The 21,013-nt window shown below is 35.6% G+C and overlaps 1 protein-coding gene across 1 annotated transcript in view; it reads left to right on the forward strand.

The window, feature by feature from the left end:
- The first annotated feature begins 667 nt into the window (after window positions 1-667).
- Window positions 668-21,013, forward strand: part of LOC149804374 (nuclear pore complex protein Nup133-like) — a 128,712-nt gene continuing 108,366 nt past the window's right edge. Inside the window, exons 1-4 of the mRNA XM_089939524.1 lie at window positions 668-878; window positions 6,774-6,901; window positions 12,435-12,538; window positions 18,110-18,334. Of these exons, the coding sequence (XP_089795650.1) occupies window positions 760-878; window positions 6,774-6,901; window positions 12,435-12,538; window positions 18,110-18,334 (576 nt within the window). The 5' untranslated portion in view covers window positions 668-759. The remainder of the gene's footprint in view (window positions 879-6,773; window positions 6,902-12,434; window positions 12,539-18,109; window positions 18,335-21,013) is intronic.

The following is a 21,013-nucleotide window of genomic DNA, read 5'->3' on the forward strand; positions in this document are numbered from 1 at the left end:
ATGGGAAGTGCGACTTTAATCATATTACACGTTTCTAAACATATTTACAATTACAAGTAGTTGAGTAGACACGTGCAACCTTCAACTCAGTTATCAGTGGCAGAACATTTACAGTTTCAAGATGTTGATTATGCAGTTTATAATTTAATTAATATGTGATTATAATTTTTCCACAGCATTTCTGTAACAAAACAAATGACCATTGAAAGAAACGTATAAATCATTAAAAAAATGAAATGACTGATGAACAAAGAAAATTATATCCCATTAGTAAATCGTGTCTAACAGGCCAATTATGTAATGAGCCGAGTACGTTATGTGGACCGATTACGTTATGGGCCGATTTCGGATGGCCGAGGTCGTTATGAGCCCAGAACGTTAATGGGTAAACTTTACTATGTGACAAGTTGTCCGGGAAGCATTTAATAGCTACAAGAACTAAAGAAGCTTTACAACACGTGTAGCTAGCAAAAACACTAAAACACATTTACAAATTGATTGTAAAGGTCCCCACATTTAGATTTCTAGTTTTGTTCATGCACACAGTTACTGGGTGCTAGATAGTACAGAATGACGCTCGATCTGACACATATCTTAGCACCAGTCTTTGTCCGTATTACGAGTGTCGCGTTTGCAGTTTATACCCGACCCCGGAAATTACTTATTTTGAAGTTCCCGGTATATTTGTACTCGCGTGTTACTTGGTATCTTCATTACAAAACTCGATTTTAATGACTGTAGAAAAACAAACCCAAAATCATGTTTACTCCAAGAGCTTCACCTTACACACCTTCAAATCGTTCAGCCCAAAATAAACGAGTATCCAGTTTATTCACGCCTCAGAGGAAGGCCTCTCCGTTTCAAGCAACATCAGGAAAGTAAGTGGGATGCTGTTATGTCTTCAGCTGTCGTCTTATTTGCATTCAAATCCAAAACTGCATTTATTTCATGCACTTTTTCCATATGCACCTTTATCAGTGTATGCAGTCATGAATTTATGGAGAAATGATATTTGGACACTAGAGCTGTCAAAATTTTAGAAAACTTCTACCGGGTACCCGTTGATCCTAATGTTTAGGTACCCGATCAAAGGGAAATTGTAATAAATGTATACAACGCTGAGGTTAAGTCAGCATTTTTTTAAAATTCATAATATCATTCACAGTATCAATTCACGGTATCGAATACTGATTACTACCTTAATCCTACAATGTAAGACATAGCACATGTTGGTTTTGTTTTAGTGCTATGTCTTACTATCCAAATAACGGCCTTATATAGCGTGTTCCCATGTCGTTGACATCAGAAAGAGTAGTCAAAGTTTCAGGAATATCTCACAAATTTGGCAGCATATATCAACACTCTTCCACTAATTTATGTATAATTAATATGCATGCTGTGCGTCTTTATCCTGGTGGAATGAAAATATGACACTAGCAAATGAACGCATTTTCATGTTCCGTTGACATACATTTGAATTTGTTGCAATGTGACGGTAGTCGAGGTATGCCAATGTATGTTTAAGTAGGTTCATGTGGCAGATATGTTTCTTGAACGAAATGAAACATTGCTTTACAGTTCCAATAGGCATAATATATTTTTATTAGCTTCATTAAAGAATAATATTTCAACTTAACCTGATTTTGGCATACATTGCTTTCCAGTCAACTGAGATATGTAGGCCAACGAAACCTGAAAACAGGTCCATTTCTTTTGTGAGAGTAAGTAAAGTCTGACTAAAACATTAAAACTTTACTTTGTAGAAAAGCGCCATTATTTTAGTTGCCAGTTGTATGAGATATTCCTGAAAATTTTACTTTTGTTACGATGTTAGTCGACATCAAAACACACTACACAGCGTTGTTCTTTAGGCAGTATGACCCTGACGCCCAGAACATAAATTTGGGTTGATCTCCGTTACCAGAAATGTCAATAAAAAAGTGGATATCCCACAACATAGCATACTCATGCCAGATGTCAACATAAACGGTTTAAGATATAACAATGCACATTTAATATGGACAAATAATTTGTTTTTGTAACAAAAAATAAATTTCAGTGCATTTTATATCAAGTTAGCAGCTTTCTTTCACGGGGCCTCTGAATTTCTCCACTCCAAACCAATGGTTATATATACAAGTTTAAACAAACAACAGTGTCGCCAATAAAAAAGAAAATCACCAGATCGTATATTTTGCCGCCAATAAGGGGGAAAAATCACAATTTGCAACATTGGCAAAGCCCTGTGAGATCCCTGAATAAACTTTGTTTTTCAAACTTTTACAAAGGAAAAATTAGATCATGTACAAGAAAAATATATATAAAATTTCAGGAGTCATGCCACAGTCGTCTTGTATTATTCATACACGATCTCTTCCCCAAAATGATAAAACTATTTATTTTTTGTTGTTGGTACTTTTAAGATGAATTTTTGTTTCGTGTATGAGAAAAAGACATGTATATGAAATTTCATGAGCCATACCACAACTGTGTTATGTCCAAATTCGTGTTATAATGGAGCATGCTATAGCCGGGTCACAAGTATCAAGTTCACCATCGTGCATTGTAGGACTAATGAGAGTGAAATTGCTGTCTCAGTTGAAAGAAAACAGCATGCAAAAATGCTTTGCAATCCCTGTATTAATCTGTCATTGACCACAGATGCACATGGAACTAGAAAATGACTGATTTCTTGACCCTACTATTGCATTCAGATCATGAAGGTGATATGATGACTAGTAAAAAAGCTAGGAAAACCCACAGAAGTTGAGACAAAAGTAAAACCGAAGGTGAAACTTCAGATGAATTTGATTCCACCATGGCAAGCAAAAGATGATAAACATTATTATGCCTTCAAGAAATCACTTACAGGTATGGTCCTGGCTTTTAAAAAGATGTCGCCAAAAAAATCGCCAACCTCAATATTTTGTCGCCAATTTTCAAAAAGTGTCGCCAAAAAAGTAGTGTGCATTTTTCCAAGTGTTAATTTAGTCTATTAATGTAACAGGCAATGAAAATTACAAAAGATGGATTAGTTACTACTTTAATTACAAGAAGCATTAACAAAATGTTACAAAGTGTTACATGAAGATCCGTCGCGATTTTAGGGCTGCCCACTTGTTGAATGCAGTTTCAAAGTCTAAGTTTTCACATCTGTACATGCTGATTCTCATTAAATTCTCGAGAGATGAGATACAGAGCTTATTTCTGATGTCAGTTTTTATGAAGTTCATCTTACTGAATCCACGTTCACAGTCTACAGTGCTGACAGGTGACACCAGTAGTCTCTCAGCAGCCCCCCCCCCCTTTTATGGCTAGCTTCACAAAGCTTGTAGTGAATTGCTTCCTAAATCCCAAGAATGATCACTGAATGCTGTATAAATTTTCTCGACAAGAAAAATAGGATCTCCATTCCCACGAATGAAACTTATACGAGTCAACACCTGGCAATATTGGACCGTATATATAAGCATAAATTCACACCCAACTTAGGGATTCTTTCACTCCTGCATTTTGAGAAATAAATAATTATTATTAATTATGCAAAACTGTTTTTTTTTTGTTGCTATTTCTTGTTGCGGAGTTTAAGTCTCTGCAGCCGTAACACAGGACTGATGGCAAAAGAAAAAGATCAATGAGTAAAATGCTGCACTGGCGACAGATGTAATTGTGATTTAGATTTTTTCCATTTGCTTTGTATTTATACACGGTAGTCGGTACTTCAAAGCTTATCAGTTTTCTATGAAGGTTCAGCAAAACTATTGTATTGGTATATGTATAAAAAAAACAGAAGGATTAGCCATACAATTAATTTTATCTGTTCTATTCGCGTCTTCAGAAGTCGGTCAGTTGTAGGTATAGTGCGGTAGCATGATTGACTGTGTCGCAGCATACAGTACTCAGCCCAGATGTCAGCATAAGCAGATTATGATGTAACAATGCACTGTAAAGATGGGGTTGTCAATAAGAACAAAGGATCGTTTGTGTAACAGATTGATTCCAATGCATTGCTTAGTCAAGTTTGTGGCTTTCTTTCGTTCTGCCTTTTAATTTATCCAGTCCAAATCCATGATTGTATGTACAAATCAAATAACCAAAAAGTATGTTGCCAAAAAAATCGCCAGATGGGATATTTTTGTCGCCAATAAGGAAAAAAAATCGCAATTTGCGACATTGGCGAAGCCCAGGACGATCCCTGACTTAGAAACCCAAACTTTGCAAAGACATTACTTAAGTGCTGGTGTGGCATAAACTTTTAGACTTTTGCTTCCTCTGTGATGCTAGGCATCCCAAAGTAAAGATGATTATTTACTTGGATTTTCATGCATGGATTGTTTTGGGAAACAAATTTAACCTTTATTCTTCATGCGAAAAAAACTGTCCATTTTTTCCAATTTGGGTGTACAGTGATCTGAATCAAAACTTTTTATAAAAAATTTTAAATGCAATTTTACCTAGAAAATTTCATATTGCATTTTTTAAGGGCTTTAAAGAATCATAGTAATCTAGGGCATTTCAGTGTTCAAGAATCTTGTCTTTGTAAATTTGTGTGAATTAAATGTGTTTAAAAAATTCAAAATTTCTCGTCCTGACCTTTTTGTGTGAAAATTCCCAATTCTTTTGACTCCAAAGCTATTTGGAAAAAGAGGGGAAAAATCCCTGCACCTTTCTAATCTTAAATGTTTCCAAATTTAATTGGATTGCCTAAAGATTGAGTGAGCATTAATTATTATAAATTGATAAAATATGTGCTTTGTTTAGTAAAGAAGGAATTCAAGGATGCAAGCCATGAATAATGTTGTATTTATTATTATACTTTATGATATCATTTATCCACTAGGCATTGCACTATTGGCCATGTTGTTTTCAATGTTAAGTGATAAATTTTGTGTTGCCCAAGAGGGACTTTTAAATGATTGTTATGAAACAGTGTTACGAAAATTGGAGTAACTGTTCCTGCCTCTGTGCATTGTTTAACCTTGCAAAGATATACGAGGATAATAATCATAATTATAATAATAATAAAATTAATAATTATTATTATTATTTTTGTACACTTCACTTGTAAATTTTTGGAAGTGAATTACAAGAATAAGGTACATTTTAATAACAAAATTTGTTTAATTGTGCCCATGTTGACTAGAGTAAAACAAACTAACCATTTCAAATTTGATTTTAAGTGCCCAACACCTCTTGTAAAAACTCCTGTGATTGTAAGATTTTACCTAACAGTAAAAAATGTTTTCCCTGTATTTAAACTACTTCATAATGTAATTGCCATTATGTTACAGAAATAATACAGAGACTTAACAGCCTGGACTAATAAAAAGATAACAAGTTCATGTATCCTTTTTTACCATTACCTTTTAAAAAAATGATTAAACAATATACATATTCTAATGGGTCTTGCCAGAATTTGGCAGCCATATATTTGTGAAGTTTAATATAAAAACATTCGAAGAAGATATACGTGTCTTCTTTTCCAGCTATGTTGCTGCTTTATTAGTAGTATTATCCATCCACATGTAACTGGTTTCCTTTTAAAGTATTTATTTGTAAAACATCATTTTTTCTTTCACTCTAATTTAGGATTTAAGCCAACAACAGAATTTGACTCTCCACACTGTTCTTTTCTTTTAAATTAATTGTAATTTGGCAAAAAACAGACCCGTGCCTTGAAAACACATTAACATGTAATTAACTGGCATTTCTGGTGAGGTTTTATCTTATCATAACCCCAGTTAAATCTTAAAGGATAATAATAACGTTTATTTTTTCTTGTTAATATTTTTTTCCTAATTCGGTCCTAGGTTTGACATTTTGTTTTTAAAGTGATCATGTTCATCATGACATGAGTCATGTGATTTGAGGAACAAATGTAAAGTCTTTACATAGTATGGACTCGTTCAATTATATGGCAGTTCATAAGTCCTGGCTTTTATGCCAATTTAGTATTTTTAGTCTGCAGAGTGTTTAAATAAGACATAATGACCAAACTCACTTAGTCAGCGGCACATCTATTGATTGTCCAGCAAAGAAACAATGTAGTCACCTGTGAATTAAGTTTCTTCTGCAACATCTTTATCTTTTTTTAAAAACAAAGAAATGATCTGTAAACTAGATATTGTTGCCACTAAATTTTACATCTCTTAAGTGTTTATTTGGCAATATATTGGATAAACAAATGGAAGACAAGTCGATATTATGATATTTGGAAACTCCTATGTCTGGTTGCTTACAATACATGCCAGTTGAAACATTTCAACTACTGGATAGGTAAATCCAGGGTTCCAACCCTGGCATCTGTAAACTATGTCTTGGACAGCACAATTTTTTTTAGCTTGCTCAGTTTCAGTAATGTGTTTCTTGACTATAATAATGTGTACAGAACTTATGTTAGAGAAATGGTAAAACTGATCTTATTTAAAAGGTCTGTGAATGCATCATAGATATTCAGATCACCTATTAATCAATGAAAGACAATTGTACCTGTATTCAGCAACAGTCAAGGAGTCATATTTATTCATATGCAAAATACAAACAGTCATGTTTAATTCCTTTGCTAGAATCATAATGTGCATGTACGACTTTCTGACTTCGTCTTCTTACTTCAGTCACCCCGATTATGACGTCTTTGGGGATATTTTTTCATAGCATATCTCTCTCTCTCTCTCTATATATATATATGTGTGTGTGTGTGATCAGTCTTATGCAAGGATTACAGTACATTCTTCTTTTGACAAGTTTTGAACAGTACAGGAAATCTTTTGCAGCAAAAGCCAAAGTAGAAGATCACTTCTGCAGACATCTCAGCTGTTGGAAGAAACTCACAGTCACCGTGTTGAAAAGTTTGGGACACCACTGCCAGTTCTCATTACAGAGATCCTTACCTACACAGATAGTATGTCTGCACCCTTGCACTATATTCCTGTTAGTAGTAGAGTAGTAGCCAGAATTGCTACAGGGTTCAGTTTTCCCAGATTAGTACAGTCAAACCTGTCCTGATGGTCACCTTCACTAAGCAATCACCTGTTCAAAACAGCTGTTAAAATTTCCCCCTGTAAAGATTGCCTGCTGTGTATGGTCAGTGGCCAGATGTTTCCTAGCCAAATAGTGGTTTCTCCCTGCCTGAGGCTGTCACTGGCATTTATCTACAGTGACCGATTATTTTATACAAACTAAATTTTTCTTTCATGAGGAAGTCATTGTTTAGATACATGCGCTTCATATGAATCGATGCGCAGAGATTTCATATGTTGCTTGTACTTCAGTCCTGTTGACAGTGCACCACAAAGGTGTCGACATATCAAATTCAATAGCGAGGCAATTTTATCATTACAATTGACAGTTGAAGCAATTCCTTTGCTGGATAGTGGGAAAAGTTGTGTTGTTACAGCAGAAGGTCGCCATTTGTGCCATTGTAACTGGTATGGTTCAAAATCTTCATCTATTTGCCTGTGTGTTTAAAACTTGGTCTTTGCGATGAGATATGAGCTACATCCCTTTTCATTAGGGTCTGGAGCCATTCAGTGTTTAAAACTTGTCTGTAGAGAGGTTTCAGTTCATGGGTAACAAAGAATTGCTATATACAGTTTCTTTAGATTTTCTATTCATCACAGGCTTATTACATAAGTAGACCGCCTTTTGATCTCAGCAAGTTAAGCATTACTTCCAAAGCATGAACAGGTTGGCATTCAGTCCTCATTATTTCAGTCGCATGTAAACTGTGGATCAGTAGTGAGATTAATGTTTTGTTATGTTGCACATAACAAACTAAAATTGGTGATTATTTTAAGTTGCTGATGATTTAATTTACAGGATGGATTAAAGTAACCAGCATAGAGTAATCTTGTGTGGAACATAACATTGGCAGAGAACAACATAATACAGTTTTGTCGAATAGTGTACATAGAACAGTCTTGATGGTGTAATAATAATAATAATAGTATTTGGTGCATGGTACTTGTTCAGAAACCAATTTTAACAGTGAACCTGTGTACAGAGGTTACTTGTTTAAAAAAGGCCAATTTTGCCTTTTCCCATGGGTGTCTATTATTGACAGCTTTGACTGTACTATACTTCACAAAATAGATTTTTAGCTACACCTTTTTCCTTTGTCCTTTCTAAAATAGAGATGTGTTGCAGTTGCATACAAAACTGAATATTGATATAATTTTGGTTACTACTGAAATATTTTTTGTGAGAATATGTAGTTTGTATATTAATCAGTGCCCAATACTCTGGCAAGTAATGTGGATGAGCTACTCTGCCCATGTACAACATACATTGTTTAAGATGGGAAGGTAAGTACAAGATACAAAAGTAAAGGTTGTTAGACTTTAAAGTAAATTTAAGAATTTGTGCAAAAAGTCGCTTGATGTTAGTAAAACTAATTTGGATATTAAAAGAATTGTTTATTAGTCTCATAAAAGGTTTGATGAAAATTTTGAAAATGTAGTAAAAACTATTATTTTATTTCAGTGAGTGTGTTTAGGATAATAATTGTATAACACAAGTCAACAGTGAAATCATTACTGACTTGAAAAGGCCCTAATCTGTAGTATTTTGGTGTGCCGAACACGAATATAACCTTGAAAAATTTGTATTGGCTCTCGTTTTGAAGATATTCATATACCTCATTTTCTATGTTTCACTGTGTAAATTTCTCCAGTAGGACTGCAGCAACATCCGGAATAATGATGTAACATTGCATAATACCATCATGCTCACATCATCCACAGTTGATTGCATCATTTTCTGATGCAATGCAATACTAATGCCATGCGGCTGCTGAAGTAAGTTGACGTCAGCAGTGTACTATACATGTGTAGGCCTATTATACTAATGCCAGGCGGCTGCTGAAGCTGACGTAAGCAGTGTACTATATAAAGCCCAATCAGATAGGTTCAGCATTTAAAATATTTTAGACATTGTGCGAGACAGTTCAAGCTACTGTTACATAAAACTTATTATTTTATCCATTTACGTACAATAAAGAACAGTAATGCCTCGAAAGTGTGTTAATACCGCGGACAATTTTTGCTATATTTGTGGGGAAGTGACATTTGCCAACCAGAAGAAAAGTATCAATTCTCAAGTGAAGAAGGCATATCATCTTTACTTCGGATGCAAGGTTGGTGACCAAGACAAGCCTTGGGCTCCGCATATATGCTGTGCTACATGTACAACACAGCTTTCACAGTGGTTGAATTGCAAAAGGTCATCAATGCCGTTTGCAGTCCCAATGGTGTGGAGAGAGCCAAGCAACCACCTAAATGACTGTTACTTCTGCTTGGTTCCTCCTCTTTCCGGCGGAATAACGAAGCGAAAGAAGTCGAGAATAGTCTACCCAAACATTCCGTCTGCATTGAGACCAGTTCCACATGGTGAGGGACTTCCTATTCCAGAACCTCCAGCAGAATATTCTCTTGATTCATCTGACGAAGACAAAGGTGAGTCGACCTGTTCTTCTCCTGGTCCATCAGCATGCAGTGATCCAGATTTTCACTGTGGTGCATCATCAACCCCACACAGAATAACACAGGAAGAACTAAATGACCTGATTCGTGATTTGGACTTATCAAAGAACAAGGCAGAATTGCTAGGATCAAGACTCCAACAATGGAATCTTCTAGAAGAAGATGTCACAATTACTGCATATCGAAAGCGCCACCAGCAATTGGAGCCTTTCTTCAGAAAGGAAAGTAATCTGATATTCTGTTCCGATATTGAGGGCCTCATGAATGCTTTAAAAATCACTCATGACCCACAAGAATGGAGACTATTTGTGGACTCTTCGAAACTGAGTCTCAAGGCTGTGCTTTTGCACAATGGAAACATTCTTCCATCTATTCCAGTAGCGTATGCTGTCCACATGAAAGAGACATACGATAACTTAAGGCAGCTACTGAATTCCATTGAGTATAACAAGTACAGCTGGCACCTCTGTGGTGATTTGAAGGTAGTTGCCCTTTTAATGGGACTGCAGCAAGGATATACAAAATACATGTGTTTCTTATGCGAGTGGGATAGCCGAGCAAGGGAAATGCACTACATGAGGAAGGAATGGACTCACAGGCAGAATGTAGCCATTGGAGAGAAGAATATCCAACACCCAGCTCTGGTTGAGGCTCAGAAAATCTTGCTACCACCCCTTCACATCAAACTAGGTTTGATGAAGAACTTCGTGAAAGCCATTGACCGGACTTTGCCAGCATTCCGATACCTGCATGAAAAATTCCCTCGACTCAGCGAAGCAAAGATTAAAGAGGGAGTTTTTGTGGGTCCTCAGATTCGAGAGCTTTTCAAAGATGACCGGTTCAACAACTTGCTGGAAGTGACGCGAAACAAGCATGGAATGCTTTTCGCCTAGTTTCTACAAACTTCCTCGGAAATGTTAGGGCAGAAAACTATAAGGAACTAGTAGAAGACATGTTGATGAAGTATAAGAAACTTGGCTGCAATATGTCTCTAAAGATTCACTTCCTTCATTCCCATTTGGATTTCTTTCCTAGCAACTGTGGTATTGTTAGTGATGAACACGGCGAACGTTTTCATCAAGATATCGCAACAATGGAACAAAGATACCAGGGAAAATGGTCCACTACAATGCTGGCTGACTACTGCTGGACACTCCTCAGAGATGCTCCCGAACAGCTGTACAAGAGACAGGCGAAGAAATCTAAGATGTAGTCAATGACTTGATTTTTTATAGCTAGGCTATTACAGTTGACCTTTTACTATTGGAATGCATTTCGTTATGTAAACATTAATTTCTTGCAGATTACAAAAAAACTAGAGCCAATTTTGCAATTTGACTGTCATATTCGTGTTCAGCACATAAAAATTGATAAGAATTGACTAATTTTATTTCAGTAACATGACTTTTGTAAAAATTTGTTGTCCAGTGTAATCTATTGGGGTCATACTGGACCCAAACAAAAAGCAAGTAATTTATCCCCTTTGTCCACCTAATAGGAAGAATACAGAGAAATGAACTTGAGGTCAATGTTTATGGTACATTTAGGTTACACTGGACTGAAACTTTATGGCAAATTGGCTTCTTTTTCTTGTCTTAAGTGACCATAAAATAGGACTTAATGAGCTTCTGGTCAAGTGTACTAGCAAAAGTTTTGTCATCAGTGAATGTTTTACTGGCTCTGCAACTTTTATGTATTGAAAAGATAAACAAAGTACATGTTATACTTCTTGAAAATAAAGAACTGTTGCATTAACTTCAATAATAGCATAAGACTGTAAACTCAAAAAATAGGTTGCTGTTTCCTGACAGTAGGTGATCAGTACTCATCAAAGACAAATAATTTCATCCAACAATGTTTTCATTGTATAAATTATGTCTTCATAATCTGTATTCTCAAAATTTTAAGCAGTATGAACTTTGGTTTGTATGGTTAAAAAGATATTGGTTGAATTCATTGTTTAGAGTTTCACATTTGTTTGATTTACAGTAAATTTATTACTCTGTGTACTCATATGTTTGATGGCTTAGGAAGCTACATGTATTAAGGAAGCACAAAAACTCGTTTTAATGCATTTTCTACGTTTTACACAAAATAATTTGTATAACTAAAACCCATGGAAGATTCACCATTTGTGGTAGAATAGTATTAGATTTAGTAGGGGGGGGGGGTGATTGGAGGAGGTGTAGATGCCAATTCATTTTAAGGTGAACTCAGCTTCTTTTTCTAGCATCAAAATTACATTTACTAGAGTTATTACCCTCATATGCTTCCAGCAGAATGCAGTGTATGATGGTCTTTTAATGCAGATGTTAGTGGATTGGCATGAAACTTGGGAAATGCTATAGCCATCATGTGAATAAGTGCAAATTAACCAATCATTTTGCCTCTACAATTTTGTAAGAGTTATTAACTAGTCTCACAGTATTCATTGTGCATGTTATGGTCATTATGCATGTTATGGTCATTGTACATGTTATGGTCATTCTTTGAAGGGCCACATTGATTAATGACATTGCTGTCACTATTTTTGTTCGATTTACTACCCCTGTGTCCTTTGGCTGAATGCAATGTAAGTCTGAATTTTGTGCACACATCTTGTTTTTGCAATTTTCTGAGGATTGCTTTTAAGCTTGGGACATAATACACACATGTTGACTAATGTTTGTGGTATCATGAATTTGTAAAAAGATATTGCCCTTTTCTTGTTGCTGCTGGATCAGCTCGATTTGGGATATGGGTGGGTTGCAGTGAAGGCACAGTATATTGATGTGAGCAAATGGCTTGTCATTCCTCTGGGTTTTTTCTTCAGTTTAAAGAAATGTAAACTGTATCTTGTACAAAAGTTTTTTGATTTACAGCTTGTGTTCTTAAATTAGACCAGTATTTTGTTTAATACTCTTAAATTGGAGGATTACTAATTAATTTACTTGTACACACAATTATCTATTACAGGAAACACAGAAATTTCAGTTAAACTTGACCCATCTGGATGGGCATGGCTGGTGGGAGGAAGAAAGCTGTTTGTATGGCGCTACAAAGCAGGCACTAGTGGAAGGGTTAGTTAATTCAGAATTATTTGAGCAGATGGATTTAATTGATGAGCAGATAGTTTTTATAAGTGTAAAGATACTGTATGTGTGATTCATTTTTACTCTGTTTTCATTTCTTTAACTTTCAAGGGATTTGCAGTTATATTGATACATCTTACTGAAGGGAGAGCAAGGATGATCGGTAGGGTGCAACAGTGTGGCACAGTCACTATATTATACATATTGTGATACACATACTGATACATGTCTTTTTAAAAAATAATCAGATTGCTATATATCTGAAAAAATGTATTTAAAATAATTTTAATAAATTAGTTTTGCATAGTCTGATTATTTAAAAGTAAAAAAATAGAGACTCAACTTTTCTTGTAATAAAGTTCTTATGTGCCTACACGTGTTTTATTGTCCTGTGTTGCACCACCAGAATATGCCAATGCATGCTTACACATGTGTTTTATTGTCCTGTATTTCACCACCAGAACATGGCAATGCATGCCATCACGTGTTTTATTGTCCTGTATTTCACCACCAGAATATGGCAATGCATGCCTACACGTTTTATTGTCATGTATTTCACCACCAGAATATGGCAATGCATGCCTACACATGTTTTATTGTCCTGAAAGTGCTCTATTTCACCACCAGAACATGGCAATGCATGCCATCACGTGTTTTATTGTCCTGTATTTCACCACCAGAATATGGCAATGCATGCCTACACATGTTTTATTGTCATGTATTTCACCACCAGAATATGGCAATGCATGCCTACACATGTTTTATTGTCCTATATTTCACCACCAGAATATGGCAATGCATGCCATCACGTGTTTTATTGTCCTGTATTTCACCACCAGAATATGGCAATGCATGCCTACACGTTTTATTGTCCTATATTTCACTACCAGAATATGGCAATGCATGCCTACACATGTGTATTATTGTCCTGTATTTCACCACCAGAATATGGCAATGCATGCCATCACATGTTTTATTGTCCTGTATTTCACCACCAGAATATGGCAATGCATGCCTACACATGTGTTTTATTGTCCTATATTTCACTACCAGAATATGGCAATGCATGCCTACACATATGTATTATTGTCCTGTATTTCACCACCAGAATATGGCAATGCATGCCATCTCACGTGTTTTATTGTCCTGTATTTCACCACCAGAATATGGCAATGCATGCCTACACATGTGTTTTATTGTCCTGTATTTCACCACCAGAATATGGCAATGCATGCCTACACATGTGTTTTATTGTCCTTTATTTCACCACCAGAATATGGCAAAGCATGCCATCACATGTGTATTATTGTCCTGTATTTCACCACCAGAATATGGCAATGCATGCCATCATGTGTTTTATTGTCCTGTATTTCACCACCAGAATATGGCAGTGCATGCCATCACGCGTTTTATTGTCCTCTATTTCACCACCAGAATATGGCAATGCATGCCTACACATGTGTTTTATTGTCCTATATTTCACTACCAGAATATGGCAATGCATGCCTACACGTGTATTATTGTCCTGTATTTCACCACCAGAATATGGCAGTGCATGCCTACACATGTGTTTTATTGTCCTGTATTTCACCACCAGAATATGGCAATGCATGCCTACACGTGTTTTATTGTCCTGAAAGTGCTCTATTTCACCACCAGAATATGGCAGTGCATGCATATTTTTAATGGAATGTCAACAAGTAAAATGGACAAAAGAAAACTTGATAATGTGTTTATAATATTATAGCACTTAATTCTTTTTTATTATGCACATTGAGATTTTCTTTAACTATTGATCTGCTTATTTAAAATTGTCCATCTCAACATTTAGTACTTGGATTTTTTTTCTAACGATTAAAATGATAAATAGCAACATGTATATCAAGTGCTGAGTCCTAGGTTAATGTGCTATATATAGATTCCACTCCAGGTGGGTTCAGAATTGGCAATCCATGTAATTACAGTGTGCTATTTGTTCCTCTTTTACTTACTAAACAGTTTTTTATGATGCACCACTCCCTTGATAACTTACGCCCTGATAACTCGCAAACCTGCTTGTAATGTGGGGTCAGGTATGGATCCCATTTTTTAAACAGAAAATACCCCAAAAATTCATCCCTATTTCATGAACTTAAAGAAAATCGCAAGCAAAATTGGTAACTGAAGCAGTGATATGTCACTTGTTTTATGGTCAAAAACAGTAGATAAGTAAATTTTATTCAACATTTTGTAATTATCAACTTTTAATTAGAAGTCATATAATTGGTTACATTTTCTTTCCAAACGACATTCTTAGTATACCATAATTAAAGACATTCAAGGAAATTTTGATCAATGAAAATGTCACTTACTCCTAGTATATGCTGTACATTAATATTTAAATGCCAATTAAAAAAAATTATTAAGTGAAATTTGTTTTAATTCTATCTTTTAGTTCTTCATAAGTGTAATCATCATAAACGCAACATGTGTTTAAACATAATATTTGTCAATCTACTGTAACAACTATGTCCGCAAGTGTTTCTCTGAGAACTTAATTAAATGCCAACCTTGTTTTGATAACTGACTTGCGGAAGTATTTGTCGTATTGTTGCACTGAATTAAATGCTGGCCTCCTTTGTATTCGCATGTTAAGGTTGTCTTTTGAATCAAATAAAGGAGGTGGAATACAAGAAAAGTTAAAACTAAAAGGCATGCAAATCCTACGTACTTAAAATCTAGCGGCCACGGTCGTATGACGGGTGAACTCATTTCATTTGATCAAACACTGTTTTAAATGTTATTGTGTATACACCATAATTAAACTACCTTAAATTAACTGACTCGTTCATAACTGTGATCAAAGATAGCAAGGCAACCAAGTGAAATGAATACTTTGTAAAATAAAGAGCTTGGTTTCACATATACGGACCACTGTGGGCAAGTGAGTTTCAGAGTGTTCCTGAACTGGCAATTAGAGATATTCTCAAGGATGATAAGAACTTTCACTGTTACTTCCAATGAAATCGTGACATCTATATTGTACTAATTGAACGAAACAGAAATTGAGTTTTGACGTACATGATTATCTCACAAAATGTCACTAGCTTTTGAAGAAAAAATGTCTTGTTTGGTGGTGCATCAGCAATTAGTCTAGTTTCCTGCTGCTTTGACTCCCAACTTGGTGTGATTTTTTAAGGTCCCTCGGTAACTCACACCCTCGCTTATAGTGTGGTCTCTGTTGGTGGACCCCTTGTGTGTGAGTTATCAAGGGAGAGGTGTAACTGCCAAGGTCTTGAGATAAATTTAATTTGTCAGAAAATGATCTGATAGTCTGGATTCCATGATTTTCATAGATTATCATCCAGTGTCTCACGAATTGTATGCTGATGACACCCAAATATACAAATCTAGCCACCGAACTGAAGTTGATGCTACCATCCAAGGTGTAGAGAGGTGCATTTCTGATGTGAAATCATAGATGAAATGTAACAAGCTGCAGATGAATGATGATAAAACTGAGGCCATTCTGATCACAACGCAGAGACTTTCTCATTCACATCCTTTTGCTCAAACAATAAATATCAGCAACACCAACATTAAATTCACACAATCAGTACGGTTGTAGTTACTCTGGACAGTACTCTCACATTGCACCAACATGTCATGAACATATGCAAGGCTGCATATCTTGAGCTGAGATGCATCAGCTCAATGCGCAAATATCTTTCAGTTGATGCCACTAAAACACTTGTGTGTTCATTAGTACTTTCAAGACTGGACTATTGTAACTCAATTCTGTCTGGTTCATCTCAATATCTACTCCAGAAACTTCAAAAAGTTCAAAACACAGCTGCTCGGATCAAACTTAGAATACCACAATCAGAGCACACCTCCCCGCTGCTCTGTACTGTACACTGGCTATCCATTCGATCCAGAATCAAACACAAAATTTGTTCTCTGTGCTACGTTTCACTGTCGGACTCTAGTCCAACATACCTATCCGACATCACCCTTGTGTACACACCAGCAAGATACTTAACGCTCCTATTCTGACAATCGTATACTCATTATTCCCACTATGAAAGCAAAGTCATATGGACAGCATTCTTTTGCATACCAGGGCCCAGCAACATGGAATGAATTGCCCACTGAACTTGGACACAAAGACACAGTGATCCCATTCAAGAGTGCTCTCAAAACTCACTTATTTCGACTGCAAGAACAAACTTAAAGACCTAATAATGTTTCCTACCTTAAATATTCTCAGCATGTTTTTTTTATGTTTTCTAATTTCATGGTGTTTCTTTTTGTAATCATATCATTATATGTTTTTTATCTTATAGGTGTTGTTTAATGTTGTAAAGCGCTTAGAGCTTCTAAAGATTAGGTGCTATACAAAGTCCTCATTATTATTATTATTATTATTTTACCTGCAGATATAGCCATAGCCATTTGTATTTTGGGGGAATTTCCCCATGGCCTGTTATCTCTGATTGGATTTTGAGGAATCGTTAAATTCATTTGTATATGGTATGATATGGTAACTGGCTCTTTTACTTAAGTGGATATTTGAATCAGGTTGCACTCTGAATTAACAATGCAAATTGCAATTGTTTACCCATTGGCTTACATTTAAATGCAGAAGAGGCATTAAAACTCAAGAACCTAATGGTAAACATAGGTCTTCAAATTTTATCCCATGGCACTAAGGCATCATTTTGGATTTTCATTCATGCCTTCATCAGCCAATCAGAACTCCACTTTCTTATGCATTCAGTTTTGATTCAAATGAGCACGTCATGTGCAGACAGTACTAGCAGTGTGAACATGGTAGTAAGACAGTTAATGATTAAAGACCTTAGTTTATATGGGTTTGCCCATTTTCTGGAAGTATCTCAGTATAGGGCAAATGTATCAAGTGTTGCATCATGGCCAAATTTCTTAATTATTCTGTGCATTTATGAATCTTTACCCCCAGGTGATTGATAATGAGGCCTTTCCCCAATAATGTGAAGGTTAGAAAGTTTCCTGGTTAAATTGGGATCAGAGCTATGATGACTGCAAGAAAATCAATCTGTGCCTCACCATTATATTGATTGTGGGTTGACATTTGCATAATCAAATATGGTGTTGACAGTTGCTTTGATTTTTATTTCTGTTATGAATTGTTCCGGTAAATTTTATGTGGAGCAAACTCTGTATTAGTACGGTAAAAGTGATGAAGTGGGACTTCTTTGTTATTGTTATAAAATGATGAACTTTGCTAGTATTTTAAACATACACATTTATCAAATTTTAAGGAAATGGTATGAAGTGACTCTGTATTCCTATACTATTGCATTTACTGTTATTTGGTGAGTTAAAACTTTTCATGGATTTCAGGGCTGGTACAAAACCACATAGACACAAAGAACAAATATCCTTCTTTGAAAACAAGGAGCTCCTTTACAAAATCCATAAATGTAAGCATAACAGAATTGTAATCTTTTGCCAAACCACTAAATACCCTCTAAAGTAAGCAAATTCACAGTATTTTTAAAAGAACAAAGTACATTTATTTTTCTATTTTCATTTCAGAATGTACTGTGTAAGGAACTGACCTTGCCTCCTAGTGATCTGGCACACAATGCTGACCGGGTGTGTGTCATCCCTCGAGATGATGATGCTCAGTCAGCGGCCTGTATCGCTGTGTCACCAGAGGGCGTTGTTAGATACTGGCCGAACATAGCATATGAAGCCTCCTCTGTTGAGATTAGTGCAGAACTGAAGGGGGAGGAATGTAAATGTGTTGTCTATTTTCCTGTAAGTTAATTTCTCCTCATCAAAATGTCTTTATCTCATAGAGGCAAAGGGAAGCAACTGTAACAGATTAGCTTCCCTTATCGCAGTAGTTGGTAACCCATAATCCACCTAGATGATGCGAGCTTAAACTTTCACTTATGACTGTCAACAGGCCTCCATGAACATCCACAGGAATTTACTCATATGATCAACTATTCATTTTTGATGGTATAGTAAGTCTTATAGAGGGTTTTCCTTTGACCAGTAGTCCCAGGTTTTGACTTGTGGTTTTCATATTTAACCTGAAATTGACACACACATTCTGTACTTTGTGTCAGTTGGACTCTTGGCAGTTTTGATTTAAACATCAGATACTAAAATCAGTAACATATAATAACCTTTGACCTTGCATCTTGCACAACTAAATCTGTGTATCTGCCTGACTTGCTGACCAATTATCATTATTCTCGTGAGAAGTTGTAAGGGCTGCAATGGATGATAATTGAAATTGATGTTAACTTTTCCTTTGTTCTGAGAAGATTAGAGTGTTTGAGTGACACTGATATAGAAAATTGGAATTTGACACTTTATAAAGTAAGACAGCGAATCGGTTGTGATGGCTGGAAAGTAAAAATGGTGGACAGAAATCAAAGAGAATTGATTGCAGTAAGTTCTTGTTATCTCTTCTGATGATGCTATAAGATCTGCAAAAGAAATTGTTGATTTGAATTCTCGATATAATTTGTCACGCTTCTGGTATGTACATGAATTATTTCATATTTGATCATTTCTAACATTACATATGCACTATTAACATCCTTTTGTATTATTGATTGCAGGACGTTTGTTATATCAAGTTTGATTTTAAAATGTATGTATGGTTGTATCATTTGTTATATCAAGTTTGATTTTATCATTTGTTTTCATAGGTCTCAATTTTTGTGGTTTAGTATTTTTGAAAAAATGCAACACTTGTGTATTTTTCTGTCAGAATTTGTAGGTATTTAATTTTTTGAATAACTTCAACATATATCCCAAATAAAGAATAGAAATGAATAAAACTATGATGACAAGAAAACACCTGATGCTTCAATGATTTGAAATAAAACATTTAAAAGATAATATTTTTTTAACCAGCTTACAGAATTGACATTGATTTATCAATTTCTATGTTAATCTAATGTAATGAAACACCGTAAGAAAATTTAGAGTGAGGCGTCTTTATCATATGCTTCTAAATTTTCATTGGATCTTTACATTTGTGGTTTGGGGCAGCAACAAAATACTTAGTGGTACTTCATGATACTTAATGCTACCACAGTATTACATAATTTAGTAGAGTAACTCAGAGGAATGTTTCAACTTTAGTCGACAAGGATATACTTAATATTAACCCTAATTCAAAATCATCTACTAGCTTTCTTAGGAATGTGAAGATGCCTTCTGCTCCACTAGCTAAAATAGCCAAACCAGAAGCTGCAATAGTGCCTCCACCTTAACATTCTAATCAAAACCTGAGATTAACAATGATTATAATCATAAAGCTCTGTCAAAGCGAATGTCAGTGAGTGAATTTGAGGAACATTAATCACTTGTTAATAGCTAGCCCACTGGGTGTAAGTCTGTCTCCCAGCCTGTAAATGAATTTGAGGATGAGGCGTGCCATGTGGAAGCATTTTCTGACCTTGCTGGCCACAAGAATTTCATCATACACTGTTTACCATCTCGCTGCCGATGACCCATCTGGCCATTTGGATATTTGCGATACAGTCTGGATATTAATCAAGCCAGTATCCGAGACCAGAGAACACGACATTGCTATATTGCCCTGCTAATCCAGCCAGTCACGTGGACCCAGATGCCCGTGCCAGACATAATACAGCCGTACCACATTAAATCCGTGTTGTATCAATACCAGCTCTGTTAGCTTTCCTGACTAGATCTCAGGCAGTGCACACTGATGATAAAGCATCGTCATTTTCTTATGGCATGACCTACCCTAGACTTGCACCCAGGAACAGGATAAAACTCCAGTCAAGGAATGTTCTGGCCTGAAAGTTGCTGACAAATTCTGATCTGAATGGACAGAGTTTAGTTGAGGAGATTTAAACAATCAGTGAAAACAGCTAATCTATAAGAGTTTCTCTCTTTGTTTATATGAGAGTACATTTTACAGATATGGGAGGGCTGGATTCTGGAGGCAGCAGTCATTTCTTACATTAATGTGATTTTGGAGAAACATAATTTACATTAAAATTTCCTTTTTCTGCTGTGGGTGTGTAAGAAAATATTCATCAGATCATATTGAAGACGTATTTATAACTGTCTTATTCAGACAATTTTGTCAACATATATGCATTGACATAATGCAGATATTAAGACTAATTATTATATAACCAGAAAGATATGGGTTTTCAGTTCTTAGATGTGGGTGTCTGTATCCTGTTTGTGAAGTTTTATGATAAACATGGCTTAAACTAGGGACAAATAAGTGACCAGAATTGCTTTTTTGGACTGATAAGTGCATATGAACAGTTTCCACTTAACCCATTGATTTGGAGAAGGTTCCCAATGAAACATGGATTTGAGTATTACCCATTTTTCTCCCGACCACAGTTTCTCATTTAACACAGATCTTGGGTTGCAGAAGCACCTTTTCTGGGTTTACCATATGGATGAATATCCCATAGGATCCAAGTG

Source organism: Sinohyriopsis cumingii, chromosome 2 (genome assembly GCF_028554795.1).
Source record: "Sinohyriopsis cumingii isolate HCF-2022 chromosome 2, ASM2855479v2, whole genome shotgun sequence".
NCBI lineage: Eukaryota > Metazoa > Mollusca > Bivalvia > Unionida > Unionidae > Sinohyriopsis > Sinohyriopsis cumingii.